Here is a 13,318-nt window from a genome sequence, read left to right on the forward strand (position 1 = left end):
ACTTGTATGAGGTGAATTGAAAAATACTATTTCTTCTGTTTATCATTTTTAAAGTGCAATTATTTGTAATCAAAATATACACTTTGATTTCAGTTACACAGAATACAAGATATATGAAAATGTATTAAAACATCCAAAATATTTAATACATTTCAGTTGGTAGTCTCTTGCTTAACAGTGCAATTAAGAAACAAGAAATGCCCAAAGTCCTGCTCATAAGCAGGACTAAGAGCATGATCCCTGGGGATGCTTTCCTCATCAAATGGAATGGTCCTTTCCTATACGCATTCCCACCAATACCTCTGATCTCCAGAGTTATACACAAAATACAAATGGACAAAGCCAAAATAATATTCATAGTACCCGCATGGCCCTGACATGCTTGGTGATCTGCAAACCATTCACTCTCCCTCGTCTATGGAATCTTCTCTCTCAGGACGATGGTCAAGTCCTCCACCCGGACCCAGAGAGACTTCACCTGAAGGCATTGCTCTGCCCCGACAAACTAACTTGCTCAGAACAGGTAAAACAAGCGTTAATAAAAAGCAAGAAACACAGCACACACACTATCTCCAAAAATGGAAAAGATTCTTCCTATGGTGCCAAAACAAACAAATATCTGCAAGCCAGGCACCACTTACGCTAAGCATGGATTATTTATTATCCCTGAAGAACTCGGGGCTCGCTACAAGCTCTCTTAGAGTTCACCTTGCGGCCACCCCAGCATTCCATCAACGGGTAGACGGGATGTTGGTATGTGCCCACCCGATTACTAAGCGTTTCCTAATGGGCATACAGAATATATACCCAGACATCCGAGAACCCATGCCTGCAGTTAACCTAAATCTGGTTCTCAGAAGTCTTAACCAGAGCTCCCTTTTAACCCTGAGTCACGTGCTCATTACTTCACTTATCTATGAAAGTGGCATTCCTGGTCGCCATTACACAGGCACAAAGAATTACTGAAATAGGGGCTCTCATGGCTCACTCACCATATACAATATTCTTCAACCCTTAGAACACATCTTAAGTTTATGCCCTAAATATTCTCATCATTCCATCTCAACCAACAAATCCATTTACCTACATTCCACCCAAAACTACACACTAACATTCAAGAGGCAATCCTGCACACATTGGATGTGCACTGTGCCATAGCTTTTTACCTAGACAGAACGAAGCCCTTCCATAAATCTCCTAGACTCTGTGTCAACCACAGAACAATCAAAGGGCTCTGCCATATCGACACAAAGATTATCCAAATGGACATCCAGCTGTATCCATACATGTTGTTCACTACACAACAGTGGAGCCCCTCTGGGCATCAGAGCCCATTCGACAAGAGCTTTAGCTATCTCCATAGCATTTGTGTACAATGTTCCCATTCTAGGCATCTGCAGGACGGGCACCTGGGCCTCTAAAGACACATTTGCGAACCACTGTGCAATCACTTTCGGTTCAAGCTTGGACACACGACTGGGTCTCAGTATACCAGCCTCAGCTACGAACTCCACTCCAAAGTCCCTTCCATCCTCATGAGGGCACTGCTCTACATTCACTTGAAGTGGAGCATCTACAGGGGCAGCACTCGAAGAAGAGAAGGTTACTCACCTTGTGCAGTAACTGAGGTTCTTAGAGACGTGTGTCCCTGTGCGTGCTCCACTACCCACCTTCCTCACCTCTACTTCAGAGTTTGCAGTAAGGACTCTACAGTAGAGAAGGAACTGAGGGGATTGGGATGCATGAGCCCTGGTGGAATCACGAATGGCACAGCCAGACAGCTGCTGTGCACGCACATCCCAACCTGGCACTGCTACCGAAAATCTCCGATCAGCAGTGCTAGGACGCATTGACACCTCAAGTGGAGCACTCGCAGGGGGACGCATCTCAGAGATCTTCAGTTACTGCATGAGGCGAGTAACATTCTCTTTGCCACTTTGTTGGGGCCAAGATGCTACTTATGTGTAAGCTGGCTAGTTTCGGCCTAGTCTTTGTTTGGCATGCGTGTTGCCTCACTGACTTGTGCTTATGTAAACTTGCTTGATGCTTGCAGCTGTGGCGTAGGACCAAAGTGATGTTTTGACCACAGAACGTATCCAAGTTGGAGGATATTTTATAGATAAGAGGAAGTTATCAGTACAATGGATGTACAGAATGTATTGCCAAAGGGCTATTATGCAAAAAACAGAAAGTCCTTACTTTAAGTCACTGTAGGTAAATGGCTTGGTCAGCTTGCATGATCAGTGGAAATAAATTAGAAAAGCGATACATTATGAAAATACAGTAGAACCTCAGAGTTACGAGCACCAGAGTTATGAACTGACTGGTCAACCACACATCTCATTTGGAACTGGAAATACGCAATCAGGCAACAGCAGAGACAGTAAAAACAAGTACAGAACTGTGTTAAATATAAACTACTAAAAAAAAAGGAAAGTTTAAAAAAATTGACAAGGTAAGGGGACTGTTTCTGTGCTTGTTTCATTTAAATTAAGATGGTTAAAAGCTGCATTTTTCTTCTGTGTAGTAAAATTTCAAAGCTGTTGTGACATTATTGACTTGAACTGGGACCATATAGAACATTGTTGCAACCATGGTCCTGTAGTGGCATCAAATCTTGTATAAAGGGGGTCAAATAAGGTGTCTAAGATGAGGTTATGGTTTGCTGGTTATGATTATGCTATCTGTTTGTATGTATCAAATTTGTATTTAAAGATATAAGTATTGGCTCTATATTGTCTGTATTTCAAACTTATGCCATGCTTCTGGGCGACACCCCAGACAAGTTGGTGTCATCTCTGCCTAGCTTGCTTGATGGCCCATTAAGGACCATCAGCTATACAACTGACCCATTGAGAGAAGGCAGACACACTTTGTGACTCAGCAAGGTATGCAGGGACATGCCTATGGACAGAATTCTGAGATTTTTTTCCATGCCATGTGATGGAATGCTTGTCTTTGGAACAAAGAAAGAAAGACCACATGGCGAAAGAATATAAAAAGCTGCTGCAGCTCCTCCATCTTGTCTTCAATCCTACTTCATACCTCTGGAGGGACTTTGCTACAAACGGAAGCTCTAAACAAAGGAATGATGACCCATCCCAGCTGTTGATGTACTCTAGAGACTTGATTTGAACCTGCAGTTTCTATCACTGCTGCAAGCCTGAACCAAGAACTTTACCATTACTGTATGTAATTGATTCCATTTAACCGATTCTAGCTCTCATCTATATCTTTTTCCTTTTATGAATAAACCTTTAGATTTTAGATTCTAAAGGATTGGTAAGATCTGATTTGTATATTGACCTGCGTCTGGGGCTTGGCCTTTTGGGATCGAGAGAACCTTTTTTTCTTTTACTGGGGTATTGGTTTTCATAACCATTCATCCCCATAAAGAGTGGCACTGGCGGAGATACTGGGAAACTGGAGTGTCTAAGGGAATTGTGACTTGTGGTTAGCCAGTGGGGTGAGACCAAAGACTTCTCTGTTTGGTTTGCCTTGGTATGCATAGAAACCCCAGCCTTGGGCTGTAACTGTCCTGCTTTAAGCAATTTGTCCTGAATTGGCACTCTGTTGGGTCCCACCAGAACCAGCATCGTTACAGTGGCGTACTCGTGCAAGGATCCACAGAACTAGGTCAATTAAACTTTGGGTTAGAACTCCACGCTATCCAAATTTGAATTTTGGTATTGAGAGTTTGGTTGGTTAAAAAGCAGTTGCAATGGGTGAGCGAAGAGCATATGAGGGCCTTGGCATAAAAGCCCTGGAAGATTTGTGTTCAGAAAAGGGGATAAGCTTTAGAAAGAAAGCTACAAATCAAGAACTGAGAAATCTGTTAATGGCCAGTGATCAGAAGGCAGGAGCACAGCCCTTACCTGATGCTACAGAAGCTGCAAAAGTAATTGGAATGCAAAAGGCAGCAGGTAAACTGCAACTCGAACATGAGCAAAGACTGGCAGAAATTAGATTCCAGGAACTAGAAGCTAAGGCAAAAGTGGAAATACTTCAGCTCCAAGTCAAAAAAGCAATGGAAGAACAGCAGAAATCGTATCCTCTTGAAAGTCCAGTATATAACAATGTTGGTGTGTTGTATAACTCTGAGCAGTTGTCTGGGTGTAACCAAATGTAACCCAACACTGCCACCTTTTATGTAAATGCTGTTACTGTGAGTTCAGCAGAGGGTGACTCCATAAATTGTGCCAATGCTATGTCTGGGAATGGTAATGAAAAATTCAGAGTGTAAAAGTCAGTGGTAAAAGCTGTTTAGGGCAAATTATGGCTTCTAACATCACTTTTGTTAAAGCAGATCTAGTCAAAGAGGAAGACTACTTACCAAATCAGAGTGTGAAAGTTGTTGTTCTCTGTGAGTTTACTGTAAGTGTGCCTTTAGCTAGAATCCACCTTGAATGGAATGGTACTAAGCATGAAGTTATAGCTGGTGTAAGGAAGTTATTGCCTAAGGGTCTTTTGATTGGGGGAAAATATTCAAGTTTTGTTCAGTCCATGTAGCCAGTCACAGGAAAGAAATGATCTTAAATCTGTGTCTGTTATGGGCAATGATTTGCCTGGGGAGGGTTTCTCCAAATGTTTGTCTGAGGAGAAGAGTTGTTTGTCTGTGAATGAAGTTTCTGAATGTCTGTCTAATATCTCAGAAGTGAATCTGGAATTAGATCAAGCACAGAAAGAACTCGTTGGTCAGGAAAATGTTTCTCAGGAGCAGATTAAAGTGGATGGTCAGGTTAAAACCCTAAATGAGAAAGGAAAGGGTAGATTTTTGATGGGTGATGGATTGTTGACTAGTATAGCTTGTAAAAGTGAACCTGAAAAGGGTAATTGTGATTTGCTGGAAGTAGTGAGAAGAGCAGCAGTTTATCTGTGGGAAGTGGCAATGTGCCTGATAAGGAAAGTTTGGATGAGCCTAGGCAGCCTTGTGAGCTGATAGCCTTGTCTAGTCAGCAGTTTGGGAAGGCAAGGATAGTGGAAGATGAGTGTCCCCCCTGTACCTTACCTGTTACCTGTGTGGAGAATTGTGACAGCGAAGGAAATGTACCTGTGTCTGTCAGGGGTATTGACTTGCCTATGGAGGGAGCTACCCTGGTCTCCAACCAGTTGTCTATGAACAGCCCTGTGTGCTGGGACAAGGGAAATGAGATTCCAAGCTGTGTGTCTGGTAAAGGAGAATGTGTCTTCGGCTCTTCTTTGTCTGTGGAGCAGACAGAAGGTGCCTTTCAGCCTGTGATGGTTGAGAATTGTGCAGTTGTCTCAGAGTTGGTTCTGGATTCAACTAAAGCCTAGGAAGGGAATGGTCCTAAGTTTGTGTCTGCTAGGGAGAATGGCACTGTAACTAGGTTGCATCCAGTTAGTGTCCTAGCAAAATCCCAGAGACCAGACAGTTCTGGTGCTTGTATTTTACCTGTTGCTAATGTGTTGTTGGGAAAGAGTATAGCAACTCTGTCTAATCAGGGCGATATCCTAGCCAGGGCACAAGGAGAGCATAAAGGTGATTTGATTGTGTTACCTGCTGATGGTGTGGAAACTTGTAGCAAGAAGGAAAAGATTCCTGAACTTGTGGGTGGCAAAGGGAAGGAAAATGCTTCTAACCTTTTATCTAGGAAGTTTATACATTTGCCCAAAAGGGGATTGTGTAGGAATCCGCCTGATGGGCCAGAGGTAATTCTGGATGTAAGTGAGACCCAGAAAGAATCTATTGGTGCTCAGAAAAGTGTTCCTTTAGAGGAAGCTGTAGGTGAAGAGGGTAAAGGCAAAATTTCTGTGAGGGGTGAATTGTCGCTTAAAGAAGTTCCTGGGGAAAGGAATCCTCATGGTAGTCTTTGCAAGCAGTTTGCTGTAGCTGAAGGGTGTGAAAGTGAGTTAATCAAGGAAGTTTCAGTTCCAAACAGCCAGAAATTTTCTGTGGTGAATGGATCCACTGACTTTCCTTTCGAAAGATCCAGTGTGGATAGCTTTGAGAAGGTCTCAGATGGAGTAAAGGCTGTTAAGGAATTTAAACAGCCCTATGACCAAGTGGCTGTTTGTGGCCAGTTTGTTGGGAAGACAGTGGTGTTGGGACAGGACTGTCTGCATGCTAATTCTTTAAGTGAGCAGTCTGTGCTTCAGGGTCTGCAGTTGGTGAACACACCTAGCCAGCAAAGGAATTCCTGTGAGCAGGAAGTTTCAGTTTTCAACCTTCTAAGAAAAAGGTGTGGGGGGGAAAGAACCCCATCCTGTTGAAGGGAAGAATGAGTGTCCAGTCTTGAAATTGGTAGCAGCTAGGAATATAAAAGCTAGTGTCTGTGGTAATGCAAATTACCTGACTGACTTGGAGAGGAAAGACTTGCTAATAGTTGTTAACATAGAGAGCACACTCAATCAGCCAGTGAATTCTATTAAGCAAGAGAGATCAAGATTTGATCCTACAGGACAAAAAGGAAAAAAAAAATCTTATTTTTTCAAATGGAAGCCACAGGGTGACCCTAAAAGGTCCAAACCCCAATGGTATTGAGCCAGAGGTGTGGCAAGACAGACATGATCGTAGACGGACACTGGCAATAAATATGTTAATGGTGATTTTTGTAACTAATGTGTTGCTATTACCAAGAATTGTAAAAGTATGCAATGTGCCTAATTTTTTGGAAAATCCCTTGGACATGTTAAGCGTGATATATAAGAACACACTTTATGTTAAAAGGCCTTGTATTGCTACTGTTGCACAGTTAATGCCTGTAAAAGTCTTGGAACTTTTCACAGGGGAAAAGACATTCCAAACCTGGTGTGCTGTATGAAAGGGGAAACTGAGGCACTCTACCATATTGCTTTCATGGTTAAATGCCAAGATTTCTGTACTATGGACAACATTAATTTCTACATTGACTTGACGTTAATTGGGTTTCAAACGTTTGCCAGAGCTTGTATGGATAAAGTAGCTATGTTCTTTAGCTCTTGGCAAGATCACATGAGACCTGCAGGAACCATGCTTCAAAAGCAGATTCAATCCGCTATTGTTCTAACCAAGTTTTATCTTGCGTTTGTAAAGAGATTCAATCATGTTATTGAACATGACTTTGATAAACCATTTCTGTTATACGCTGGTATGGCTTCTAACCCAATACTAGCTGTAATAAGACAAAACCAAGGATGGGGAGCTCTTGGAATACAGTCAGTGATGTTTGTATCATCCCTTCCTGCATTAATTTTGCATTGGGGGTGTGACGTTATTGACTTGAACTGGGACTGTATAGAACATTGTTGCAACCACAGTCCTGTAGTGGCATCAAATCTTGTATAAAAGGGGTCAAATGAGGTGTCTAAGATGAGGTTATGGTTTGCTAGTTATGATTATGCTATCTGTTTGTATGTATCATTTTTATATTTAAAGATATAAGTATTGGCTCTATATTGTCTGTATTTCAAACTTATGCCATGCTTCTGGGCGACACCCCAGACAAGTTGGTGTCATCTCTGCCTAGCCTGCTTGATGGCCCATTAAGGACCATCAGCTATACAACTGACCCATTGAGAGAAGGCAGACACACCTTGTGACTCAGCAAGGTATGCAGGGACATGCCTATGGACAGAACTCTGAGATTTTTTCCATGCCATGTGATGGAATGCTTGTCTTTGGAACAAAGAAAGAAAGACCATATGGCGAAAGAATATAAAAAGCTGCTGCAGCTTCTCCATCTTGTCTTCAATCCTGCTTCATACCTCTGCAGGGACTTATGTGTAAGTAGTTACTGCTTTTATGTTGAAATAAAGATTTCAATGACTAAACCTAAGTGTTTTGGCCTATGTTAAATCTCGCCTATCAACTTGGGTTTTGTTAATTACTTGAAATGTGGAGACTTAGCTTTTCCCTTTCACTTGGTTTTTCATACTTGAAGCAATGATCGGAAATCAAGAAAATACTCCACTATGGCTGCAGAAGAGGATACTGTAATTTAAAAATGGTGTCTACAATTAGGTGATTGAGAAGCCAGCTTCATTAGGTCATCTTATTTTGACTATGGTATCTTAAGGAGACACTGTTCTTTTCTCTGGAAGGGAACAAAGGACCAGAGCAGCCTACAGACATTGCCCGTTTTACTGTAAGGCTGGAGACAATTGTATTGCCATGTCTGAGGTACAAAAAAAACCCCTGGACAGATGGCATCTCTAGGAGCAGACCTTGAAGGTGGGGTGACTGAAGGGGTTGATGTGAGGGAAAGTGAATGAAAGTGAGAAGTGGGAGAATGAAGCTTTGTCCTCTAGAGCAGGGGTTCTCGACCTTTTTCTTCTGGAGGCCTCCCAACATGCTATAAAAAAAATCCACAGCCCAACTGTGCCACAACAATTGTTTTCCTGCATATAAAAGGCAGAGCCAGCGTTAGGGGTAGCAAGCAGGGCAATTGCCTGGGGCCCCACGCCACAGGGTGCCCTGTGAAGCTAAGTTGCTCTGGCTTCAGCTCTGGGTGGCAGGGCTTGGAACGCCAGGCTTCAGCCCCATGCGGCGGGGCTTTGGCTTTCTGCCCTTGGCCACAGCATGTCTAATGCCAGCCTTGCTTGGCGGACTCCCTGAAACCTGCTTGGGGCCCCCTAGTTGAGAACCACTGCTCTAGGAAAGGTACAGCTATACCAGCACAATCTCATAGTGGAGGCACAGCTAACACTGGCGGGTGGGGTTGTGTTTTTTGTTTTGTTATTTTTTAATACCATTTACCCAAACTAAATAAGCTATAGTGGCAAAAAGACTTTTTGGTGGTTTAACTGCATCTTTTCTAGGACTTTTTGTTGGCATACAGTTGTAAATAATCACATACGTAACCAACATTTTTATACTGTCAAAAGGTGAGTGAGGCTTGGTGATAAAGGGAGGAGGAGAAATATAAGTGAAGAGGTAAAGAACACTACTGATAGGGAGAATGTGAGAGAAAAGGGAAGAGCTGTAAATAATGCAGAAAAAGATACATTATGATCAATGACAGGAAGTGGAGTGAAGCCAGGTTGGTGGGAGAGGAGGGTGGGGAGAAGAATGTGTGTGTGTGTGAGAGAGAGAACACAAGCATGGCAGAGAAAAGACCAGATACTCAGTCTTCATTTCATCACCTTTGTACCTTGAAAGCTGCCTTAACAGGGCAACTGGAAATTGGCCTTGTGTAGGGAAATCCATGGGGATATGAGGCCAGTGTGTTCTGTGCTCTGGTGATGAATCACCCACCCCCACCGAAATAACGACCTTGGCACTGCTCTCTAACTTAAACTGTGGCTCAGACAGTTACTAGGTTACCCCACAAGGTCAGGACCATCTCCTGCTACAGACAGAGCTTGTTCCTTCCTGACATTCTTAACTAATATGCCAAGTGACATGTCAGTGTTTGAGAATGATGTGGCTTTCTCCAATCCCAGTTACCAGGAAGCTCCAGTGTCTTTACATCTGTCACCACCAGACAGTTACAGGCAATTTCAACAACTGTTATGTTGTCTTGTTTAGTAGATACAAAACATAGAATCTTACTTTTTTAAAAAAAGGTTTTTTTTCTTGAACACTTTTGAATGAAAGGGAAAGTAACCCACAAGACATCTAGCTAATATCAGTGTTGGTTGCAGCTGACTCTATTGTGTCTCAGCAGAATTTTGTTGGTTTTAAAATGTATTTTGTATTCTGGTAACATTTAAAGATCGCAACTGAAATCATGGCCCAGTTGCATGACGCACTGTGTAAACACATAGTGAGAGACCATCCCTGCCTCCAAAAGAGCTTTTCATTCTAAATAAAGACAGACAATGCATGGAGGAGGAAACGAAGGCACAGAGAGGTGAAATGACTTGTTAGAGGGCACATGGCCGGTCAATTATCAAGCCATTTTAATCCACCTGAGCTTCTAACTCTTCAGTCGTGTCTGCTATCAAGGACAAAAATAGTATCTAGCGCCAGTAATGATGACTTGACAGAGAGGGATCAGGAACATAGGAATCCAGGTTATCTTCTGCTGTTTGGTCAGATGATCCAGTAACTGGCAGAGGATGATGTTGCCGAAAGTCCTCCTTATTAATGCATCTGACCCAGTGTAGAACTGTGGCATCTGTGATTGTTCTTGACACTCTTGGCTGATGTCATCATCTGTCTGTGAAAACACAGTCCAGTGTGGAGGACCTGCTTTACCGTGCATTATGAAGACTGCACCTGTGATGGTGAGGTTTGAATGAAAGTTTAGATTTGATGAAGCCTCATCAGAAGAAGCAACAAGTGTTGCCACTTGTCCTGTCCTCTTTGTAAGCAGCAACAAAAGAAGCAATGTAAAGGGGGAAAGAGTTGCTAGACAGAAGATGACCTCTAGGTTGTTCAGTCATCATTGCTGTTAGCAGTTGAATCAGGTTCCCATGATCCTTTATGCATAAACCAAAGTCATAATGCTCATATCTATAATTCTTTGTACTTTAGCTGAACCTTAGTTTGTCAATTGATGGTATTAGTACCTGTTAGTAAATATTAATCCTTTTAGTCCTCTTTTTTCCTTTTTGTATTTTAAATTCCCATATTATTCATTCTCCCAAAATCTTCATGGTATTAGCAAAGAGTGTGTATAAATTGTAAGGCCAAAGTGTTGGTTTATAATCTGTGAACGACCTATATTTAGGAATTTCATATTGAATATTGGACTGTACTTCATTATGGCTGGCCCAAGTCTATGGGAAAACAGATGTCTAGGAAGGAGGCCACTCAAACTGCTACAGGTGTCTACAGAAATATGAGCAGGGCTGGTTCCTTTTCAATCGCCAATTGTTATTGCAGATGTTTTCTGAAATGAAGAAATGGGGATCCATTAAAAAATGTTAACTCAGTGAGAACTGTCTGTTGTCCCAGTTGTACTAGTGAAATATGAGAGGGAAGGGTCATAGATCAATAGAGTTGTTTGACAGCTAGAAGATTCAAGATTCACAGAAGTTGGGGACTTTTTTTTAAGCCTATAACAAGTTCAGCTGTCTCCAAAGTGCACTCTTATGGCCAGTGGTGGCTCTGAGGCACCATGCCTCTATTTCCCCTCTTCAGGGCCCTTTAAGAACTCCAAACAGCCTCATGACTACCACCATCCCTGCCTGGAGCTGGTTTAATAACAAAAAAAATCAAGTACAATCCTCAAGATCCCAAAATAAAGTCCACCCCACACACAAAGTTCATACTCGGCTCTGGAATCTTCCATCACACCCAGAGCTATTCTTCTGTCACAGTCTGTTCTTTGTGAAGCTGCCACTCCCTGCTCTTCCTAGCTGGAGCTCAACCTTCTGGCTCTGACTTCCAGACCCCAACCTTTCTCTCAATGAGGGTTTCCTGCAGCAGGCTATAATACTGATAAAATTTGTTATAACTTATTAACTTGGAACATGCACAGGGCAAGTAAGTAATGCTCACAGAGGGATTTAGGCTTTGCTGTACTGAGATAGGATAATATTAGCAGTGCAAAGCTTTACAGGCAGTAGTTTGTGATCAGCATAACTGACTAAAACTAGGACTGATGCCAGTGAAAGTCCCCAGATTCTGTTTTGTGTCCCTGGCTTCCATTTTCAGTAAGTAATAGTCACTCCATTAGATGGAAACTGCAGATCACGTTGGGCTAAATAGAGAATTGGCAGTAAAAGGGTGCTAAACAATGACTTAAGATCATAACACTGAGGTAAATAACAGTTGCAAGTCTAAAAATAGAACTGACAGTTAGCAAAAGAAGGTAAATAAGTAGGATGCTGTCGTGTCTAAAAATAGAATTGAAAAACGATATAAAGGTCAGTCTGGCAGTTGAGAGAGAGGGACAGTTGAAGAGAGAGATGAACAAAGATTCTGAGCACGTGTGGGAGAGATAATGCAGCATAGTCACTGGCGTAAGTCTGTCAGACGAACTTACAGTTACCGCTATGGTCACAGCTATAGTAGAGTGTTTTGTGTATATATGTGTGCGGAGAGGTTAATAAAGATGAATGGGTGTTTTTGTGTTGATTGTAAAAGGCCTCATATATATATATAAAGGCCTCTTACAATCAACACACACGCACCCATTATCTTTATTACCCCCCCTCCACATATACAACACTAATATATATATATATATATATAAAAATAAAAAATATGTAAGACCTAAAGAACATCTAAGAACTGCTGTCAGCAACCAGTGGAAGACTGGCAATCTGAAGCGGGACGTGTCACTTAGCGTCACTTCTGTAAGGCAACATGATTTGGAGTACTCTTTAACTTATAAGGGATTTGTATTTTATATTGTTGTGTTGGATTGTTGTTTGCACCAATAAAAGGGTGCCTTATTTTTGAAAAGAACTCTGCTTGTGTCAATCATTTGTTGGAGGGCTGTGTGTGTGTGTCCACTGGGGGTCACAGGTCCAAGCTATTCTGGAGAGCTTCTAAATGGGGAACCCCTGGCAAACCCAAGATACTTGCTGGCCACCCTGGAGACCCATACTTCAGGATAACTGACTGGTGAACAGGTGGGCTGTTTTGAGGGAACCCTTGGTAAACTCGGGAGGGGACAATAGCTGAGCTATTCCGGGGGTACCTGAATTCTGTTTTGGGGGTAACAGGACCGAGGTGGTGACCCTGGGTAACCTATTTTTGCCTTCCAATGATAAGAGAACAAACAACTGATTACAATTTAAGACACATTGTAGGCTTTTAACACTTGTTCTTGTTCGAGTGCTTGCACATGTCTATTCCAGTGTAGGTGTGTGTGCGCCCAGACAACAGTTTCGAGAATTTTTTTCCCAGTGGTATCTGTCGAGTTGGCTCCAGTGTTCTCTGGTGCCACACACTCATAGTGCTCATATAAAGGACCCTGCTGACCCCACTCCCCTTCAGTTTCTTCTTACCGCCTGTGATGGTTGCTGGAACCCCTCTTTGCTCAGACAGTCCTCCTAGTGGTTTTTTCTCAGTGTAATTGTAATTCTTAGTTAATGGTTATTGTAGTTTGTTAGGAATTAGTTGAGTAAATTTAATAGTTTTGGACTCCTCCGTGCTTAGCTAGTGGGGTAATTTGCATCCCCAGTTCCAGGGCATACCTTAGTCGCCGTGTTTCAAGCCCTGCGCCTTCTGTGGTAAGTCTGTTCCTTTGAGTGACCTGTCAAGGTTCCTTCCCCACTCTGAACTCCAGGGTACAAATGTGGGGACCTGCATGAAAAACCCCCTAAGCTTATTTTTACCAGCTTAGGTTAAAACTTCCCCAAGGTACAAACTATTTTTCCTTTCGCCCCTGGACTTTATTGCTGCCACCACCAAGCGTCTAACAAATATATAACAGGGAAAGAGCCTGCTTGGAAACGTCTTTCCCCCCCAAAAATGCTCCCA

The 13,318-nt window shown here is 42.4% G+C and overlaps 1 protein-coding gene across 7 annotated transcripts in view; it reads left to right on the forward strand.

The window, feature by feature from the left end:
* RESF1 (retroelement silencing factor 1) overlaps positions 1 to 13,318 on the forward strand; it is a 54,878-nt gene that overhangs the window by 14,621 nt on the left and 26,939 nt on the right. Inside the window, exons 2-3 of one of the 7 annotated variants that reach the window (XM_043540923.1) lie at positions 437 to 523; positions 1,391 to 2,494. The exons of the other annotated variants lie outside the window; for them this stretch is intronic. Coding sequence (XP_043396858.1) covers positions 437 to 523; positions 1,391 to 1,539 — 236 coding nt within the window. The 3' untranslated portion in view covers positions 1,540 to 2,494. Of the gene's footprint in view, positions 1 to 436; positions 524 to 1,390; positions 2,495 to 13,318 lie in introns of those variants that run through there. 7 annotated transcript variants of the gene reach the window in all.

Source organism: Chelonia mydas, chromosome 1, assembly GCF_015237465.2.
Source record: "Chelonia mydas isolate rCheMyd1 chromosome 1, rCheMyd1.pri.v2, whole genome shotgun sequence".
Taxonomy (NCBI): Eukaryota; Metazoa; Chordata; order Testudines; family Cheloniidae; genus Chelonia; species Chelonia mydas.